Source organism: Tursiops truncatus, chromosome 11, assembly GCF_011762595.2.
Source record: "Tursiops truncatus isolate mTurTru1 chromosome 11, mTurTru1.mat.Y, whole genome shotgun sequence".
In the NCBI taxonomy this organism is placed as follows: domain Eukaryota; kingdom Metazoa; phylum Chordata; class Mammalia; order Artiodactyla; family Delphinidae; genus Tursiops; species Tursiops truncatus.
The window spans coordinates 69,552,828-69,570,838 of NC_047044.1; the positions used below are offsets into that span (position 1 = coordinate 69,552,828).

The 18,011-nt window shown below is 37.2% G+C and overlaps 1 protein-coding gene across 2 annotated transcripts in view; it reads left to right on the forward strand.

The window, feature by feature from the left end:
• GXYLT1 (glucoside xylosyltransferase 1) overlaps positions 1-17,649 on the forward strand; it is a 52,415-nt gene extending 34,766 nt beyond the window's left edge. For both annotated transcript variants that reach the window (XM_019934615.3, XM_019934616.3), the window contains 3 exons: positions 4,050-4,173; positions 4,389-4,561; positions 11,834-17,649. In XM_019934615.3, coding sequence (XP_019790174.1) covers positions 4,050-4,173; positions 4,389-4,561; positions 11,834-11,995 — 459 coding nt within the window. In that variant the 3' untranslated portion in view covers positions 11,996-17,649. The remainder of the gene's footprint in view (positions 1-4,049; positions 4,174-4,388; positions 4,562-11,833) is intronic.
• Positions 17,650-18,011: the final 362 nt, after the last annotated feature.

Here is an 18,011-nt window from a genome sequence, read left to right on the forward strand (position 1 = left end):
TGAGTTGAAATAATTTCTAAACTTTCAAGCTTTTGTTTTTTTCTATGTATTAATGACTTAATGAAGAAAAATATGAGTGTGATAGTACATTAATTTAGTAGGCGCAATTTACTTCATACCTACTATCCCTCTGTTTCAAACAACTCTATTCTTGCCCAGTGGGAACAACACAGATTTACTCTGTTTCTAAATATTGTATTTATGATTGCTGATATGTTTCTACAAAATTTATTGATTTTTAGTTCTGTTTTTCATATATCTTTCTTTATTTTTCCTGATTTCCAAACATACCTTTAGCAAACATTGCCTTGTTTTTTCCTACTAACTCTATAATTTCTGGCACAGATCTTAAATTTTAGAGCTCTAGTGATGTAACTGAATTACTTGTAATAACTTTTCAAACTGTTTCACGCAGATCCATGAATGTTACCCCATAGTGCCTATCACATGAAAAGCTGTAAGATTACCCACTTAGGACAGTGGCCATGGCCATGTTTTAAAGTCTTTGCTTTGCTGTCACCCAGCCCTACCATTCATGATTATTCAGTTCCAACCTGATGTATTATAATTATATATTTTAAAAATTAAAATAGTAAAATTCTAACTTTTTTGTTTTTTTTCTCATAATGCTTGATAGACATTGATATAACACTGGCTAAGATACTGCTTTGTATTTTGTATTATGATTGTATTTGCAGTGTTGAATCTCTATTAAGATATTTCTTAACCTTTTTCTATTTATTAGCTAAAAACCAGAGAATATAAATAAGGCATCCTGAGAATTTTTTTCTTGTATATTTACTGTACCCTGTTCATGTCGTGCCATGTATTACTTTGTAAAGTAATTTTTGCCTGTTTTCTCCATCTACTGAGGGCAGGGTGTGTCTTTTATGCAGCTTTGTATTCAGAATATTTAGCATGGAGTCTGGCGTAAAGTAGCAACTCAGTAGATAATTACTGGCAGAGGACAGACAGAAGTTTTAGAAACTAGGCCATTAATGAATTATTGAAAAATTAAAAAAAAAGAGAATACTTACTGTGAGGTGGCTGTGAGGGTCGTTTTTTACATATTTGAAAGATGTATGTGATGGAGGGCTTTTATTGTGTTACGTGTAGAGCTTAAAACAATATCAATGAACATCTTACCAAAAGGGATGGAACTTTTCAGAGATTAGGAGAGTAACTAATCTTTGGGAATTGATGAATTCTCAGTTTCTAGCATTGTTGGAACATAATAGGAATAGCCACCTGTCAGTTTTGTATTTGTTTGTAACCTAAACTGAGGATAATAATGAGTCTGTCTATTTTCAAAAGCATACATAGTTCTAGAAATGAAACTAATTTATCTTAATATAATGCATGTGCATTTTGGTAGGTTTGCTGAAATTAGTAAATTAGAACTACATCTTTTTAAAAAATTACAAAAATACTTCAGCTCTGTCATCTCCCACCTCCTCTCCCTCCTCCAGTCAGTAACTCTTCTTGCCTGTTCACTTGATGCCAGTTCCTGTATGCCAGCTGTTGTACTGTACTACTGTACTTTTCAAGGTATTGTACTGTAAGATTTAAAATGTTTTCTTTAAAAAAAAATTTACAAAACTAAATCATGCTTATAAAAATTCAGGCAATTCATTGCATATAGAGTAAAAAGACAAGTCCCCCCTTTACACACCACTCTCCTCAGTTTCATTCCTTTGCCCAAATGGCATTATAAACTTTGCTGTGTATTCTTCAGACCCTTTAAAAAAGTATTTTGAAACAGATATACATGTACATTAGCATTTATATGTAGAATTCTTTTATATATCTTCAGTTTGCTTTTTTCACTTAGTAAATATATAAATGATTTTTATGTCAGTACATATAGTCTGTCACATTTAATATGTGTGATATTGTGGAGAAAGAATGTTTTGATTTTATTGTTTGTGTGTACTAGTATGAATATGTAGTTACATGGCTGAAAAATATCTCATGTATTTTAATTTTTACTTTCCTGACTGTACCACCAATGTGGGATGAAAATCTTTTCATACAAATTTTAGCCATTTTTGTTTCCTCCTTTGTGAATGGCTGTATGGCCATATCCTTTGACTATTTCTGTACTTTGCCGTTTTTCCATTTCTGTTGACTTGAGCTCTTTTTATATATGATGCCTCTTTATTAAACTCATTTCTCATAGTTTTCGTTGGTTGTCTTGGATATTCTAGGTTGTATCCTCAGCAAATAATACTAGTGTTATTGCTTCTTGTCCAGTATTTTTCTAGTAGGACTTTTCCTTTACGTGTATTATAAAGGTCCCCCCCACCTCCCACCCCTTGATTTTTTTCTTTTTTCCCTAAAACTGCCCTGGACCTTGTAATTTTATCTTTCTTTTCTTTGAATAGATGTATTTCTTTGAATAGGTGTATTTCTGTCTCTCTATACATTTTTTTTTTCATAAGTAGAATCCAGTGAAGACTTGAACATTGACATGGTACAAGGGGTCCACCAGTCCTGTCTATTTAATCTGTTTCTGGTCTTGGTCCTTTTGAGCAATTCAGAAGTTTCCTTTTCAGATCCTAAGAACATTTAGTGAACATGATCTGTGACTTATTTCAGAGTCATCCTTTCAATAAAGTATTTTCTTAATATTTCCTTAAGTAAAACTTGCTTCAGTCATTTTCCAGATTTATTTCTGATTGTGTATAGTTTACTGTATTTACTGCATTCTGAGAAATTTCACACAAAGGTAATACAATTATAGCAGATTATATTTAGTTTAAATACGTAGTTTTTCCCCCAGGAATTCTGACTTTTCTTTCTCGAAGGATAGATTGTTTATACCTCCATTGTGTTTGTTATATATCCTAGAATAGCTTGTAATAATGTTTTTTAAGCTATCTGTGGAGAAGAATCCGTGTTTTTTTAAACATTATTTACAATCTGTCATGAGGCAATGCTTTTCTAAAAATAATATAAATAAATTACTAGGAAAATATTAGACTAAATAGACATAAAGTTGCTATAAATGTTTCTAAATCTTACTCTTAATTTGTGTACTTAAATCTTGTAGAGGACATGAAAAATTCACTGATCAGCACACTGCAAACTGTACTTTGAGGAGTACTGGTTTAAGTCTGGAGAGTTTCACAGAGTCAGATTGGTATAAAAGACTTAGTATTCAACTTCACCCCAGGTTCACTTGATCCCCAGCGCTCTTTCAACTCTGTTGTTTCCTTAGGTATGAGCTATGAGTAGTTCCGTAGAGGCTGAAAAGGCATCTGACGAAATTCAGTATCTATTTTTGATTTATCAATTTCAAATGCCCTCTTTGAAATGCCAGTTATAAAGGGTTGGCAAATCAGACTAAGAATAATAATGATCATGGTGATAATAATAGCTAACACTGTGCCAGGTACTTCCTAGTACTCTTTATTTATATATTAATAGGTTTGATCCTCAGCAGCTGTATGATAGAGACAGAGGTACTGTGTCTAGACATATGACATAGGTACTAAAGCTATCTGCTTTTTAAGATGAGGTCACAGTCATAGTACTTAAACTACCACCTACTTTCTCTTTCCCTTTCCTCCCTGACATCTGTTAGTTTTATCACTTCTTTGTGCAGCTTCAGATACCTTCTTTTGTTATCTTCTGCACTCCAGCTGGGCAGTTTTACTGACATTTATGTTTACATTAGGGTCACTTGGTTTTGAAACAAAAGTTTACACTTCTGGGCTTCCCTGGTGGCGCAGTGGTTGGGAGTCTGCCTGCCGATGCAGGGGGCGCGGGTTCGTGCCCCGGTTCCGGGGGGATCCCGCATGCCGCGGAGCGGCTGGACCCGTGAGTCATGGCCGCTGGGCCTGCGCGTCCGGAGCCTGTGCTCCGCGGCGGGAGAGGACACGGCAGTGAGAGGCCCGCATACCACCAAAAAAAAAAAAAAAAAAAAAGAAAGTTTACACTTCTCCCCTTGATCTGTAACAATTGCTAAGGGAAGAATGGGGAACTGTCATTATGCTGCCATTTTACACCTGGAAGCCTGAGAATCTCATTAATGTATTTACCAACAGAATGATATGACCTCTGTGCGACTACGATGGGGAGATATACTTATGCCACTGCTTAAAAAATACAAACTGAACATCACATGGGGTGATCAAGATCTGTTGAATATCATATTTTTTCATAATCCAGGTAATCATTTAAATTTATTCTTTGCATTTGTAAAAATAATCATAGTTAATATTTAGTCAGAACTGGAGAAATGCATTTATTTGATTTTGGCTTATACTAATGGCTATCACTCTTTTTTTTTAAGACAGAGTAAACTAAATTTAAACTAAAATTTTGCAAAGTATTAATTCTGTGGAATTAGGGTATGTTTGCTTTTTTGTTTTGTCTCTGCCTAGAAAGCCTTTTTGTTTTTCCGTGTCAATGGAATTATCGACCAGATCATTGCATATATGGAAGCAATTGCCAAGAAGCCGAAGAAGAAGGAATCTTTATTCTTCATGGGAACAGAGGTGTTTACCATGATGATAAGCAACCAGCGTTTAGAGCTATTTATGAAGCACTGAGAAATGTAAGATTTTTTTAAAAAAATGTTTTTGTGGACATACTCGCAAGCTTACAGAGAATTTGCATATCCTTTACCCTAGTTCAAGAGTTATAAACCCAGCACTCCTTCCACATCTAGCTCTGGCACTTGGCGTTCTGCTGTAAGGAAGAGCACTCCCCTTTTCCCACTTACTGATCTATACATTATCAGTGTGAACTCATTGATATGTATTTTTTTCCATGATTTATAATGCAGTATTCAATTTTATTTATATTGATGCTGAAGTTGTGCCAGATTTGGCGATTGGGAGCCCTTTTGGCTACCTCTTGTGCTCATTTGACATATTCCCATCATTATTTTGAGTACCTCCGCATTCTCTGTCCAAACAAAATATCCCAGGCTCGTCTTGTTAATACATTCCCTGCCCTCACCCTGAAATCAGCTGTCAAAGGAACTCTGATACTTATTGCTACAAGGGTGTCTTCCCTTCTAAGCCCTTTCAGCAGCAGAGCTGGGAAATACAAATATACAACCACACACAGTCATGTGCTCACACCAGTGCCTCCAGTTCCATTCCCTTAGGCCCCTTCCTTGCCTTCTCCTACTCTGTTTCTGTTTTATCTCATTTCTTCCACAATTAGAATCCTGGCTCCGAGCATACAATATTTCCTCTTTTGCTTAGTTCTACAGTACACTTAAACTAATTTCAAAAATGCTCCATTCATACTGCTATCTCTGCTTCTCTGTTCTTGAAAAACCAGCCTACTATAAAGGATTTGTTTCTAGTCCTCCCCCCGCCCCTCCCCTGCCCCAGACGAGGGTGTGTACTCAGTACTATGTACAGAAGTTACTTGCGTCAGTTCTTTTCTCCTTCTTTCAGTGTGGTTATTCATTCACTGGAAATACAGTTGGGTTCATGTGTTTCTGTATGCTTTCAGTTTTAAGTTTTTCCCCCTCATCTTTGTTGATTTAACTTTAGTTTGATATGAGGAATATTAATATACTTCAAAAAGTCGAAACTATATAACGGTTTACTCAGAAGTAGCACTCCTTCCCCATCCTTCCACCCCAGGCCCCCCACCCCATCACCAATTTCATTTTCCGGTTTGTCCTTCCTATACTGGTAAGTAGATACGTGTATGTTTTGTAATTCCCCTTTTCTTACATGAGAAGTAGCATACTGTTCATCTTTATTTGCGCTTTGCCTTTTTTACAGTATTCTGGAAATTTGGGCATTTATAAATATTTTCTTCATGCTTCTTTTCTTTAAACAGCTGTATGATATTCCATTTTGTGCATGTACCAGAGTTTATTCAATTAATCTCTTATGTTTGAACATTTTGGTCTTTTCCAGCATTTTGAATAATAAATAACGCAGCAGTGCATAACTTTGCCATACATATATATGTATTGTTGGGAGATGTTTCTTCAGGGTAAATTCCTGGACATGGGATAATTTTAATTGAAGATACCGCCTGTTTTCCCTACATGGGGATTATTTGCATTCCCGCCAACAGTTCATGACGAGGCCTGTTACTCAGCCTCCCTAACAGAGTGTATTATCAAGCTTGAAAAATTTTTGCCATTCTAACGAGTGAGAAATGGAATCTTAGTTTAATTTTAATTTGCCTTTCTCTTATGATTGAGATGAACATCTTTCTATATATTTAACAGCCGTTTTTACATCTTTTTTATTGATAACATATTTTATATACCACACAGTTCACCCATAGTATAAATAATTCAGTGGTTTTTAGCATGTTTACAGAGTTGTACAGTCATCACCATGAGGGAGTTTCGGTCTCTACTCCCCACCTCCCCACCATTTGTTGCAAGTTCTTTGTGTATTAAAGATGTTAGTTCTTTTCCTGTGACATCTCATGTAATTTTTTTTCCCAATTTGACTGTACATGGAATTTTTTACCATTCAAAGTTGTTTTTTAAAAATTTTATGTAATCAAATTTAAAACCTTTTTTTAAAAAAAGTAGTAATTAGAAAGTCTTTCCTTACCTATACTCAACTTATAGAAAAATTCACCTATATACTTTTTCATTTATTACATTTAGCCTTCTGCTCAATTTGGAATTTACTCTTTTGAGAGAGGAATAGATCTAATTTGATCTTTTTCCAAATGGCTGTCTTGTCCCAACACCATTTATTTAAAAGTCTATCTGTAACCCAAAGATTTGAGATACTGACTTTATTATATACTAAAGTTCCATTTGTAATTTCTGGATTTTCTGTTTTGCTCCATTGATCTGTCCATTTGTGTACTCTTGCACACTATTTTAATTATAAAGCCTTTGTACTGTATTTTAATATCTGATAGGGTTACTTCCTCTTCGTAGCCTGTCCTTTCAGTGTTTTCCTACCTACTGTATTTTTATTTTTCCACAAATATCAACTCATTTAATTACATAAAAAACTTGGTTTTTTGTTGGGCGTGTATCATCTTCACATATTAACTTAGTGCCTGCTGACATTTTAATGGTGTTGAGACATCTTAAGAACAAGGCCTGTCTTTCATTTGTGTCTTTCAGGAATGTTTAATAGTTTTCTTCATACTGTGGATTTTGAACATATCTTAAGTTTATCCTTAAGTATTTTATCTTCTTTGTTGCCTTTGTAAATGGGGTTTTCTCTTTTAAGCGTTTACTTTATATTGATTTTGGAAAAAAATTATACTGGCCCCACCACCCCAGATATCTGTTCTTCTCTCTTTTTTTTTTCCTTGTTCTTACGGTGCTCTTGTTTAATTAAGGTGGATTGACAGGGGGAGATGATGCATGAACCAGGTCTCTGAATATGTTGGGGACCAAGACTTGGGGCAAATCCAGATAAGGACTGGATTTATGATTTTGCTTAAGGAGCATTATATCAAGTGCTATCCATGCAGCTAATTCATTGATACCTGGGGAGAAGTGTATGTGAGCACTCATCTCTCACGTGGGTGTGTTCACTGCTCTGCTAGACTGTGTCTAATCTTATGTGGACGTGAAGACAAAAACATAAGTAAAATAACAGGAGTGGTTTGGTGTAAGCGTGGGGGTCAGGAGAAGAGCTGATGCCCCTGTTTGCTAGATGCTCAGTATCTGCTCGTGACTGCTCTCATTGTTTGCTAGTACAGCCTCAGTAATAGGAATGGGGTTAAAGATACTGAACTGTACGTAATCTACTGAGACACAGATTGTACTAGGACTGTGAAAGAGTGCAAGTTTTGCCCCGAAGAGCCAGGGAAGTCTTTGTTGATGAGGCATTTGAAGTGAGCCCTGAAGAATGAGTAAGAGTTTGCCAGGTGAGCAGGCTGGGCCAAAATTGCCTGAGAAAAAGCCTCAGGGGTTGTGGAAGGTCCGCGAGGAGGTCAGGCGTTGAGCTGTTTGGGTTGATGGGTGAAGGGAGGCAGCAGCAGGGCTGGGCTAGATGCGGTGATGACGTGCTGTGTAAGGTGATGGTCTGCAGTGACAAGGAGCTGAAGGTTTCTCCTGGAAATCTGAGTTTCTCAAATCTGGTGGTAGGCAAAGTGCTGACAGCATTGTAGGCTACAGTTTTAGTGTTTTTGCTAAGTTTCTTGTCCTATAAACCTGAGAGAGAAGGTTTCTGAATAATCAGTTTATCACGATACAGCTACACTCACTGAAGAATTATAAAATTTAGTGATGTTCATTTTCATGTAGCCGACCTTGTATGCCTTCAGAAATCAATATCGTATTTTAATAATGCTTTATCATGGGTTGTCAAGAGGTGATAAAAATGACAAAAGGTACATTTGGGGTTCTGAGACTTTGCAGGATAGAAAAGAATTGCACTCCTATAAAAATGTGATTTCTTTGTTGCCTTTGATCATTTAAAAAAAATTATTAAGGAATTAAATCTTACTAGTTTTATTTGATCTTTTCTGATCTTCTATAAATGTATACTTTAAAAAAATTGAGTATTGGTTTTAAGCTGATGAATTACACTTGGTTTTTAAAAAATAAATCTTATTTTAAAAACTATTTCAAATACTGAAGTAATTAAAGATTAATGTTTGTTTTGGGTCCATATTAATAGCCATATTACCCATTTTTCAACTTAATGAAGTTAATCAGTCTTTTTTGGTGCTCTTGGTTAGTGTTTTTATCTTGCCTTATCTATAATTCAGTGAGAAGTGTAATTTAAAAGAATTGCAGTTTAGACAAGGGCATTTATGCAAGTGTCAGACAGAAGCTTAGTCATAGCCATCGAATGCTGTGAACAATAAGGACGTGAACCATTTTTAAAATGTAAATGCATGGCTCTGTCTGCCAGCAAATCAGTTTTTACAGCCCACACATAGTTGTTAAATATTAGTTGCTGAGTGAATAAAAATACTAAGATTAAAAATTGCAGATTTGCAATGGGAACAAAATATTTTATTGCTCTGTAAAATATTTTCTGCTTCTTGTATTTCATTTGAATTATTAGATTTCTTGGTGTTTCTGGGTTACCTATGATTTACTTCACACCCTTCTTCTATTTGCATAAGATGCAGTAGATTTGCAGTGATGCAAGGGATTCTCGACCATTTCCCTCCTGCACGACCTTCTTGTACATAGTTGGCACTCAGCATTTGTCAGATTGAACTGCCTGCCATTCTGCCATACTTTTAAAACATGTTCTGTTTTTTGAAAATGCCTTTAATTATCTACTTGTGGTCATCATAGCCTCACTATTTATTCACTGCCTTCAACTGACAGTCTTAGATATAAAACATGACCTTCCTAAAAGTTTGTGTGCTGGGTGCGGTGCCAGTGAAGAGGGAGGGAGTGATTAACTGTGTCAGGAGAGCTTCTCAGAGGAGCTGACTTTGGACTGAGCTGGAAGGCTGAGTACCAGGCAGGCAGGAATGGTGCAGACCAGTCAAACGTAGCACTCAGTATGGGAAGAGGCGCACAGTCAGGTAAGGGCACATGTGGCCTCTGGGAAAGGGAACGTCTGGACGTGCGTTCCATGCTGCACAACTCCTGGACACTGCAGAGTCTGTGGCTGGTGGAGGGCGTGACTTCCGGCTGTGTACTACAGGTGGACATCTGGGTGATTTATCACCTTCTCCCGTAAAGGGCAAATTACTTGTGTTATATGTTGGACTAAAAGAGCTCTAATTCATGAGGCACTATTTTTATTTTGGGAAAATACTCATCAAAAGACTTTCCCAGTGAAGAAAAAAGAAATTTAACCACAAACTGGGATTTAAATCACATGAACATGGATGAACTGAATCTCTAGTATTCCTGGGAGTTTACTTTTAAACACCTTTGTTATGTTTTCATTTTTTGTCATTGTAGGGTAAGAAAAAGACCACAGTTTGCTCTTCCCATTATTACTCGCCTCTCAGCCACAGTTGTCCAAGTGTGTTGTTTATACACAGTGAAATGTTACTTGACAGTATCACTTAATACAGGTGTTAAACCTTGAAGAAGGTAAGGTAAACCTGACCTTCTTCAGCATAACCCCAGACAAATGTAGACGTGTCTGTATACAGCACAGCACAGTTTACCACTGTTAACAGAGCTGCATCTTTTAACAGAGTTTTTGAAACTGACTTGGCACAGTTGCGTTTGCTGTTTTGGATAAGCAGTGCTGTGTGGTTGTAAAGCTGTTGACTTTTTTTTTTTAACATCTTTATTGGAGTATAATTGCTTTACAGTGGTGTGTTACTTTCTGCTTTATAACAAAGTGAATCAGCTATACATATGCATATATCCCCATATCTCTTCCCTCTTGCATCTCCCTCCCTCCCACCCCTTTAGGTGGTCACAAAGCATGGAGCTGATCTCCCTGTGCTATGCGGCTGCTTCCCACTAGCTATCGATTTCTTTTCGCAGCTGAGGTGGACTCCTGGCTTAGCCACCTAACTAGCATTGTAACTGGGAGGACTCTCCCCCTGCCTTAAGTTGCTTTGTAAATAATGATGTCCTGTTACATGAAGTTGGTATGAGGCTTAAGTGCATTAATATGTATAAAGCTCTTAGAACAATGCCTGGCATGTAGGAAGGGCCCTCTTTTAACCAGTCCAGCTTTCAGCAGTCTCTCCTAGATCCCTGTGTGCTAGCTGTTGTTATTTTCGTTACGTTCTTCCCAGTTAAGCCTCTCCTCTCTTTGTTTTTTTGGGGTTTTTTTGGTTTTCAAAAATACTTCAAGATATTTATCTTCAGTATATGGGATTAGGTTTGAAAAACCACCCCAAGAGTGAAGGTTTCATGCAGTTAATGCTCATAGTTTTCTTGCACTAGAGACACCCAGGTTTAGGATCTCTTTGCAGCTCTACACGTCCATGTTCTAAATTAGCATCTACGTTCAGCCTGTTCTCCCTAGATGGGCTGTGGCTTCCTACAGACTCACTAATTGTGATTCAAATGGTGCTTTTATTTCCTCTTCCTCAGTGGCAGCGTAGTGAGCCTCAGGTCATATGCAGCCCTCCTAGATTTCAGGTTCTGAATTTCCTTCAGGATTTTGCATTTTTCACTGACTTCAAACTTTTCCCATAAAATGTTCTGTTTTCAAGCCCCATCAGTCTTTCTGACTGTAGTTGCAAATACTAAATGAAAAAATGTACCTGGTTGAAAATACTAAGCTCACAGGTTATTTGCACTTAACTATTACAACAGTGTTTTCCAAAATATATTCCTCGGGCTATTAATATATTTTATGGTGAAAAGGGTAAAAAGTATATTTTGGAATTAGTGGGCCGAACAATACCCAACAGATGTATTTTCTGTTTTTATAGTTTTTCATGTGCCACTGCGAATCCCCCCGAGAGTGCTTGGTATTTAGCAGTTCTCAAACATCTTTATCCTTGGGATCCCTTTGTGCAGTTAGAGTTCTGTGGGAAGCACTGACCTGTGCTGTCATTTTGCATTCCTCCCGCTGTGTGCCTCCGTCTCACTCCTTCCCAGTCCAGCCTCACCAGTGTTATCAGAGTGATTCTTGGCTCTTACTAGTCTCTCTCAGACACCTCGAGCTTTTGGTTGTCACCTCACACCTGTCAGTATCTCTGGTCTTCTCTGCCCTTGACCATGTTCTTGCCTTCGCCTGGAGTGCCCTGCCTCCACGCTCCTCTCTGAAGGGCTCTCCCCAGTACCCCCAGTGAGTTACCCGTACTCTCTCCCTCCTCCTGTGAGATCGTAGTCTGTTAAACTCATTGAAATCATTTGTTGGGCACATACTTTCTGTGAGACTTTAAATGGAGGTTGTCAATGTCAAGTTGATTGAAGAAGAAGTTGTTGGGAATAGAGTGAAATTTTTATATATATCTTTGTCTTATTTTCTTTCTCTAGTGTTCTTTTGAAGATGACAACATCCATTCTTTATTAAAGCCTTTAGAACTGGAACTACAAAAGACAGTGCATACATACTGTGGAAAAATTTACAAAATATTTATCAAACAGCTGACGAAAAGCATACAAGATCGTTATGATAGACCACCAAAGGAAAGGTGATTCTTGGTGACCGCTAAATCAAATGAATTAAAACAACAAAATATCAGAGGATGTGTGTGAAGGAATAGTCTTAGATGAAGTGTTCAGGAAAGAATTATTCATCTTCAGAATAATTTTTTTCCCGAAGAAGTTTAATGAGCAGTATTTTCATGTAATGAAGAATAAGTTGAAGTCTTGGACCCCAACAAGAAGATATTTTTGATTTCTGATGTTTTGTAATGCTATTTGCTATCATTCTAGTATTGATGAAGATATTATTGAATGGTTATAGCCTACAGACTTTGTTTGACTCTTACTCTCAAGTGGGTGAGAGCAGTAGGGATGTATGGTTGGAGAAAAATGTACCTCATACACAGTGGAAACACTCAAACTGTGAGTATAGCAATAATTTTATGTCAGCACTAACCTCACTTTAAACGTGTGAGAAAAGAAAGTTGTTTACAGGAGCAGAAAATGTTCTGTTTCTAAAGAAATGGGATGTAACTGATGTCACTATCGACAATCTGTGTGTGCCTTTATACATTTCATCTCTGTTTTAAAATATTTTTGTGACAATCATGCTTAAAATTATTTTTAGTTTATAAGTAAACTGCACATTTAAAATTGAGAGGGAAAACTGAAAGTTTTGATTATTAGTCTCTGTGTGTATTTGTGAAACGTAGAATTTTCATTTGTATGTGCTTAACTGTCTTGCCAAAAGTCATATCTAAGATTATTAGGTATTTTAGGAAATTTTTTATCACTTTAAATGAAAATTTTCAGCTTTACTGGGCATTCTGGACACAATAAATATACTGATAATAAAATGAGAACCTAACGAGTATACTTATATGATGGTGGAAAATGTGATGGACCAAAATGCATAAGCTATGTACTTCCTGTGAGCAGTCATTATAGTTACAGTGGAGCAGAAAAAAAGTGGTCCACTTAAACCTTTTTCCTTCTACCTCAAAATGGCTTTGCAAGATATTTTTGAAGAAGCAAATATACGTATAGAGCCTGACTTTAAGTTAGACAACTTTCATGGATGATTGGCTTCAGAAGATTGTCACATCTGATTATAGAAAAACTAGTTTTGATTTGGTTTGATGTGCATGTCCTCCTTCTTTGAATATCACTTAAGACAGTTATTTTTTTTTTTATCTTGGCAATAAGAAAATATTACTTCTCTTAGTGTTTTTGACCTGTCTTCTATAGCTGTAGATTCTGAGTACTTAGCATGTACTGTGCTGGGGCACACGTCTCATTTTACCAAGTACTGTATGGTTAACTTCTTTTTCTCCTTTTGACATTTTAACGCTTAAATAGAGAAGAGAAAATCATGAAGGAAGACTATCACCTTTGTGAAAATAGTGGTGATTGGGTTTATGAAGACACAGTGCCCTCTGTGGAGACGTGGAAGACGGTCCTTGGTCTTTGCAGTTCGGTCAGGGACAAATTGGGAGAGGAAGGTGTTAAGAAAGGCAGATTAGAAGCTGATGGCCAGCCCAGCACTCTTGGACAGAAGCGTTCAGAGAGCACAGTCTGTGTGTCCCTGGCAGAGCACCGTGGTGACTGTGAGAACTTGTGAACTTGTTGAAGTTGATTTGCTAAATAAAAAATGAGGTCCCTAGAATTTTGAAGTTTGGAGGGTATAGGATCATTTTTAATGGTCCCCAGGTGAGACCATTGGCGGCCTGGCTACATTAGACTCTTGTGGGGACCTTGCTGAGAATGGATTCCTCACCTTTGGTGACTCTGGTCCCCCATGTCTAGATGGGTCTGCACATTACACAGAAGTAGAGAGAATAGTACAGTGGGACCCCTCATCCAGATCAGACACGTCAGTATCTTACCACATTTGTGTCATCTGTCCCTTTTTCCTTTGCTGAAGTATCTTAAAGAAAATGCCAGGCATCATGTTATTTCACCTCTGTGAACACTTCGGTAACTACAGTGACATCATATCTCCTTTGGCTTCGGTTAATATCCAGTTCTTAGGCAGATTTCCCTTACTGACTACAATGTTAGAATCAGAGTGCAAAAATAAGTCACATTATGATTCTATTTTTAATAAGCACCTCAGATGATTTTGGTGTCAGTCTGGGAACCCCTGGAAATCATTTTGCCAACTTGAAGGTTGAAGTTAGGACCACAATTCTCGGCACAGTTGGTGGATTATAAATGTGATTCTGAAACATTAGCGGAAGTACTTGGGGCTATTGACACGATACAAATTTATATTAGGAAGTTGCTTAGATTTAATTTCCTTAGTGAACAGAGACTCTTAGCCCCATAGGCTCTAGTATGATTGGGACTGGGTAGAGTGTGGTCATAGTTTAACTGGACTGTGTGCTGTGGTCTCATGCCTGTTGTACCTATTTACACGGTTACCCACTCTACATTGTGGATCAGTTGGAAGGTTCTTCATGTGGTTTATTCAGACCTGACCTAATTGAGCGTTTTACCATAAATTGGTTTATGGCGAAAACTCTCCACTTAGGGACTGTGTTTACCTGAAAGTTAGGGTATCACAAAAAGTCCTTAACAATATTAAAATGAGTTTTCTGAGTTTATCTTTAGATAAGGTAATGTTTTCCTTGAGAAGTCTCAAGAAGTGCAGTTCTCAGCATTAATGAGGTTAAATTCTAGAACAGCTTAGAGAATGTTTTATATTTCTTTCCATAAGATGGTGTATCTATGCAGTTTATACGAATTACATTCTATATCCTTTGAGTCTATGTGTTAGAACAATTCTGACCTCAGAACTATCTCTGGGCTGCAGTATTACCAAAGCGGAATGACTTTATAATGTAGCCAGCCCTCGTTTATATGAAGTAGCCACCTTAGAGGAACTTGGAAAACCTTTAGAAAATATATATTGTGATTTACATTTTAAGAAAATACATACTTTTTTTTTCCCTATGAAGAGTAGTTCATAATGTATACGGTAACCCACTTACCTTTGGACACTTCAGAGCCTGAAACAATACTACTGCTTACTCACTGCTCTCTCATCTTGCCTTCAGTCAGATGTTATTGGTGTAATGGAAGGAAAACCAGACTGTGAACTAGATCTGGATTCTCTTCTTGGTTAGGGACCCGAGGCATATCATTTAACCTTCTCTGTGCCATAAGTTTGTGAACAATCAATATGCCCTTCCCACCTCATAAGACTCAGAAGTCATGAAGTTGAGACCCAGAAGAGAGAATGGATTTGCTGCATGGCTTGTATCATGCCACACCAGCATTACTGTTGAAGTTCTGTGTTGCTCTGTTGTCTCCTGAACAGATCATTCTGTTTTAGGCTGAATGTTTTTTATCTCTGGTGTGAATTTGCTTAGATTATGTAAGGAAGAATTTTTAAGGAAGAGAAAGCAAAGGAAAGAATGATGTAAAGGAATGATCAAAGGAAGAAGGAAAAGAGAGGAAGTGAGAAAAGTGAGGAAAGAGAAGGGAATAAGAGTGAGAATGGCCAAAGGCAGAGTGCAAGAAGAGAGGGGATGAGAGTGGGGAAATCGAGAAGTAGAGGTAGAGAGCGGAGGTGTGGGAACAGTCACTTTTTGAGTTGCAGCACCCCAGCCTGTACCACTGTCTGCTTGCCTTCCTCTGTTTCAGTTCACGAGGCCCTCTGGGCTCAGGAATTGTGCTGGCTTTCGTGGAAGGGGCAGCCAGGATACCTTGGTTTGATTTGTTGATCCTAAAGGCTTTTCCCAGTCACTCTACTCACTGATCATTTAGTGCTGTGATTCAACATTGTATTTGTTTTTGTATTTTTTTGTTAATTGGATCCAAGTTTGTGAGCTAAGACCTGTCGAAACACGATGACAAATATCTTCCTTTTTAACATTCTTTTAGTCTTCCCAGATGCTGGATTATGCAGGACTGACCACACAGATAACACAGGAGGAGGGGATGGCCATATCAGATCTGAAGGGGGCCCAGGAATCTATCACAGTGGTTTTCCCAGATGATACTGATAAGAAGCTAGATTTGGGAACCACTGCCCTGCCTTGAATGAATGGCAGCTTAAACAGTACATCACATCTCCTGATTCCTCAATAGGCATACTTCCAGTTGAAGTGTTAGGAATGGATTAAAGAGAACAGGAGGCAGCAGGAGTACATTAAATGGAAAAACCTAAAAAGAAAGTATTCAGTGTCTTTTTCAGAAGTTTATATTGTAGGTAATAAACACCTTAGTGTTAATCAGGAGTGATTTAGGGAGACCACTGATTTTTTTTTTTTTTTTAAATAACTTTTCATTCCTTAGAGTAAAATAGAGAAGAATTAGGGAAGCAGTATGTCAGGTGTGGGGCCAGTTATCATTTTATTAAATGTAATTTCAAGCATCTTAAACAATTGCCTTATTGAATTTTAATATTTAATAAAAGTAGATTAAATAATGATTAGTACTGCAACAGTTATCCTTTTATACATTGCCAAAGCAACCCTTTTTTGCCTGTTAAAGTCTGGCTAAACTGTCCTGGTGTTCGTCGTTTCTTAATTCATTGAACATGAAACTAGATTTTTAAAACTAAATTATATAAACTTAAGGCAGGTGTGAAAGGTGATGCAAGAATTTTTTTTAACTAAAAATGAATATGATGTTAATCCAAATATCTAGCAATTACAGAATTACGAGAACATGGAATAGCATATTGGACTAGGCAATTTAAAACTGATTACAAGTTGATGTCAAACTTCTAAATGGAAAATATCTATTGTCACGTCATCTCTACCAATTAATTCCAAATGTCTGATGGGATTGTTTCTTAAGAATTTTCTATGAACCCAGTTTTCAAACAAAAGAGAACCTTTGAAAAGATACGGAGAGAAAAAGAAAGGAAAATTTCTGTCACTTCTAATGCTGTGAATGTTATTTGGAGGGTCTGTGGTCAGACATTTTAATGCCAAACTGAAGACCCGATGTGGAGCCTCTGATGATGTGTAGTTTGCATATACAGTTTGAATTTGTGAGCATATTCAAACACACATCATCATAGCAACTCCTTGTAAAAACTGAAGAAAAGCAACAGTGTACCTTTCATTTAAAATGTAAGTTGACTTTGACTATGATGGAAAATAGCTGTTTTCAACCTGTGTATAAAATCTCTTCAGGGAATATCGGAATGTTATGCAAAAATAATTCAGGGCTTGTAGCGTAGCTGTAAACTGTGTCATCCATTGCATCACATCCATTGTTGTCAGTATCTGAGAGCTGGGCCAGTGGCTTTTGATGGATGTTGTAACAGAAGATTTATGAAGGAGATGGTGGTTTGTACTTGTTCCTGAAGTCAGAAACTGGAAGGTGCTTCCATTTTTCACAAGCATTTTGCATAAATATGTTAATATTTTGAGTAGTAATGATTCTAAAGCTGCAGGAAGGCAGCTGTGGTGTACTGTGTTACACAGAGATTACTACTCTTAAATTGATTTTTACCTGAAAATATGACGGTTTTAGGATAATTTGGATATCTTCCTCCAAGTATTTTGTGTATCTTGACATTTATTAAAGGGAGGGTCAGTATAAGATTATAGATTGGGATGTAACCTGAGAATAATGGAAAGTTGCTCTGTTCTGTTTTGGGGGGATTCAAATCATCTTTTTCTTGAGAAACTTTGTGTTGTTCTTACTAAATAAACATCTACTCAATAAATACCTAATTTCTTCAAGTGATGTGTCTGAATTATTCTAGCAGTCAGAAGCAATTTTGGAATCTTTAGGCTTGGGAAGCTTGATAACTAAAAGTCAGGGCAGTTCCTGGACTGACTAATTCGGCAACTGGACAACGTCATCAGAAACCTAGGTACCTTTTGTCTTTACAGTACTGTTCTCACCATGTGAGCTGTGTCTCCCCCCACGGCCCCCAAGTGACAGCCAACATTCTGCGTCTCAAGTGACAACCAGATGCAAAAATATATCTTTTTATAAGAGGAAGGTGCCACCTGTCTCCATTCACTTGCTCTCATAGCCATAGCAATATCTGTGTCCAAAACAATTACTTTGCAAAGAGAGTAAAACTTCAGTGGTTGGC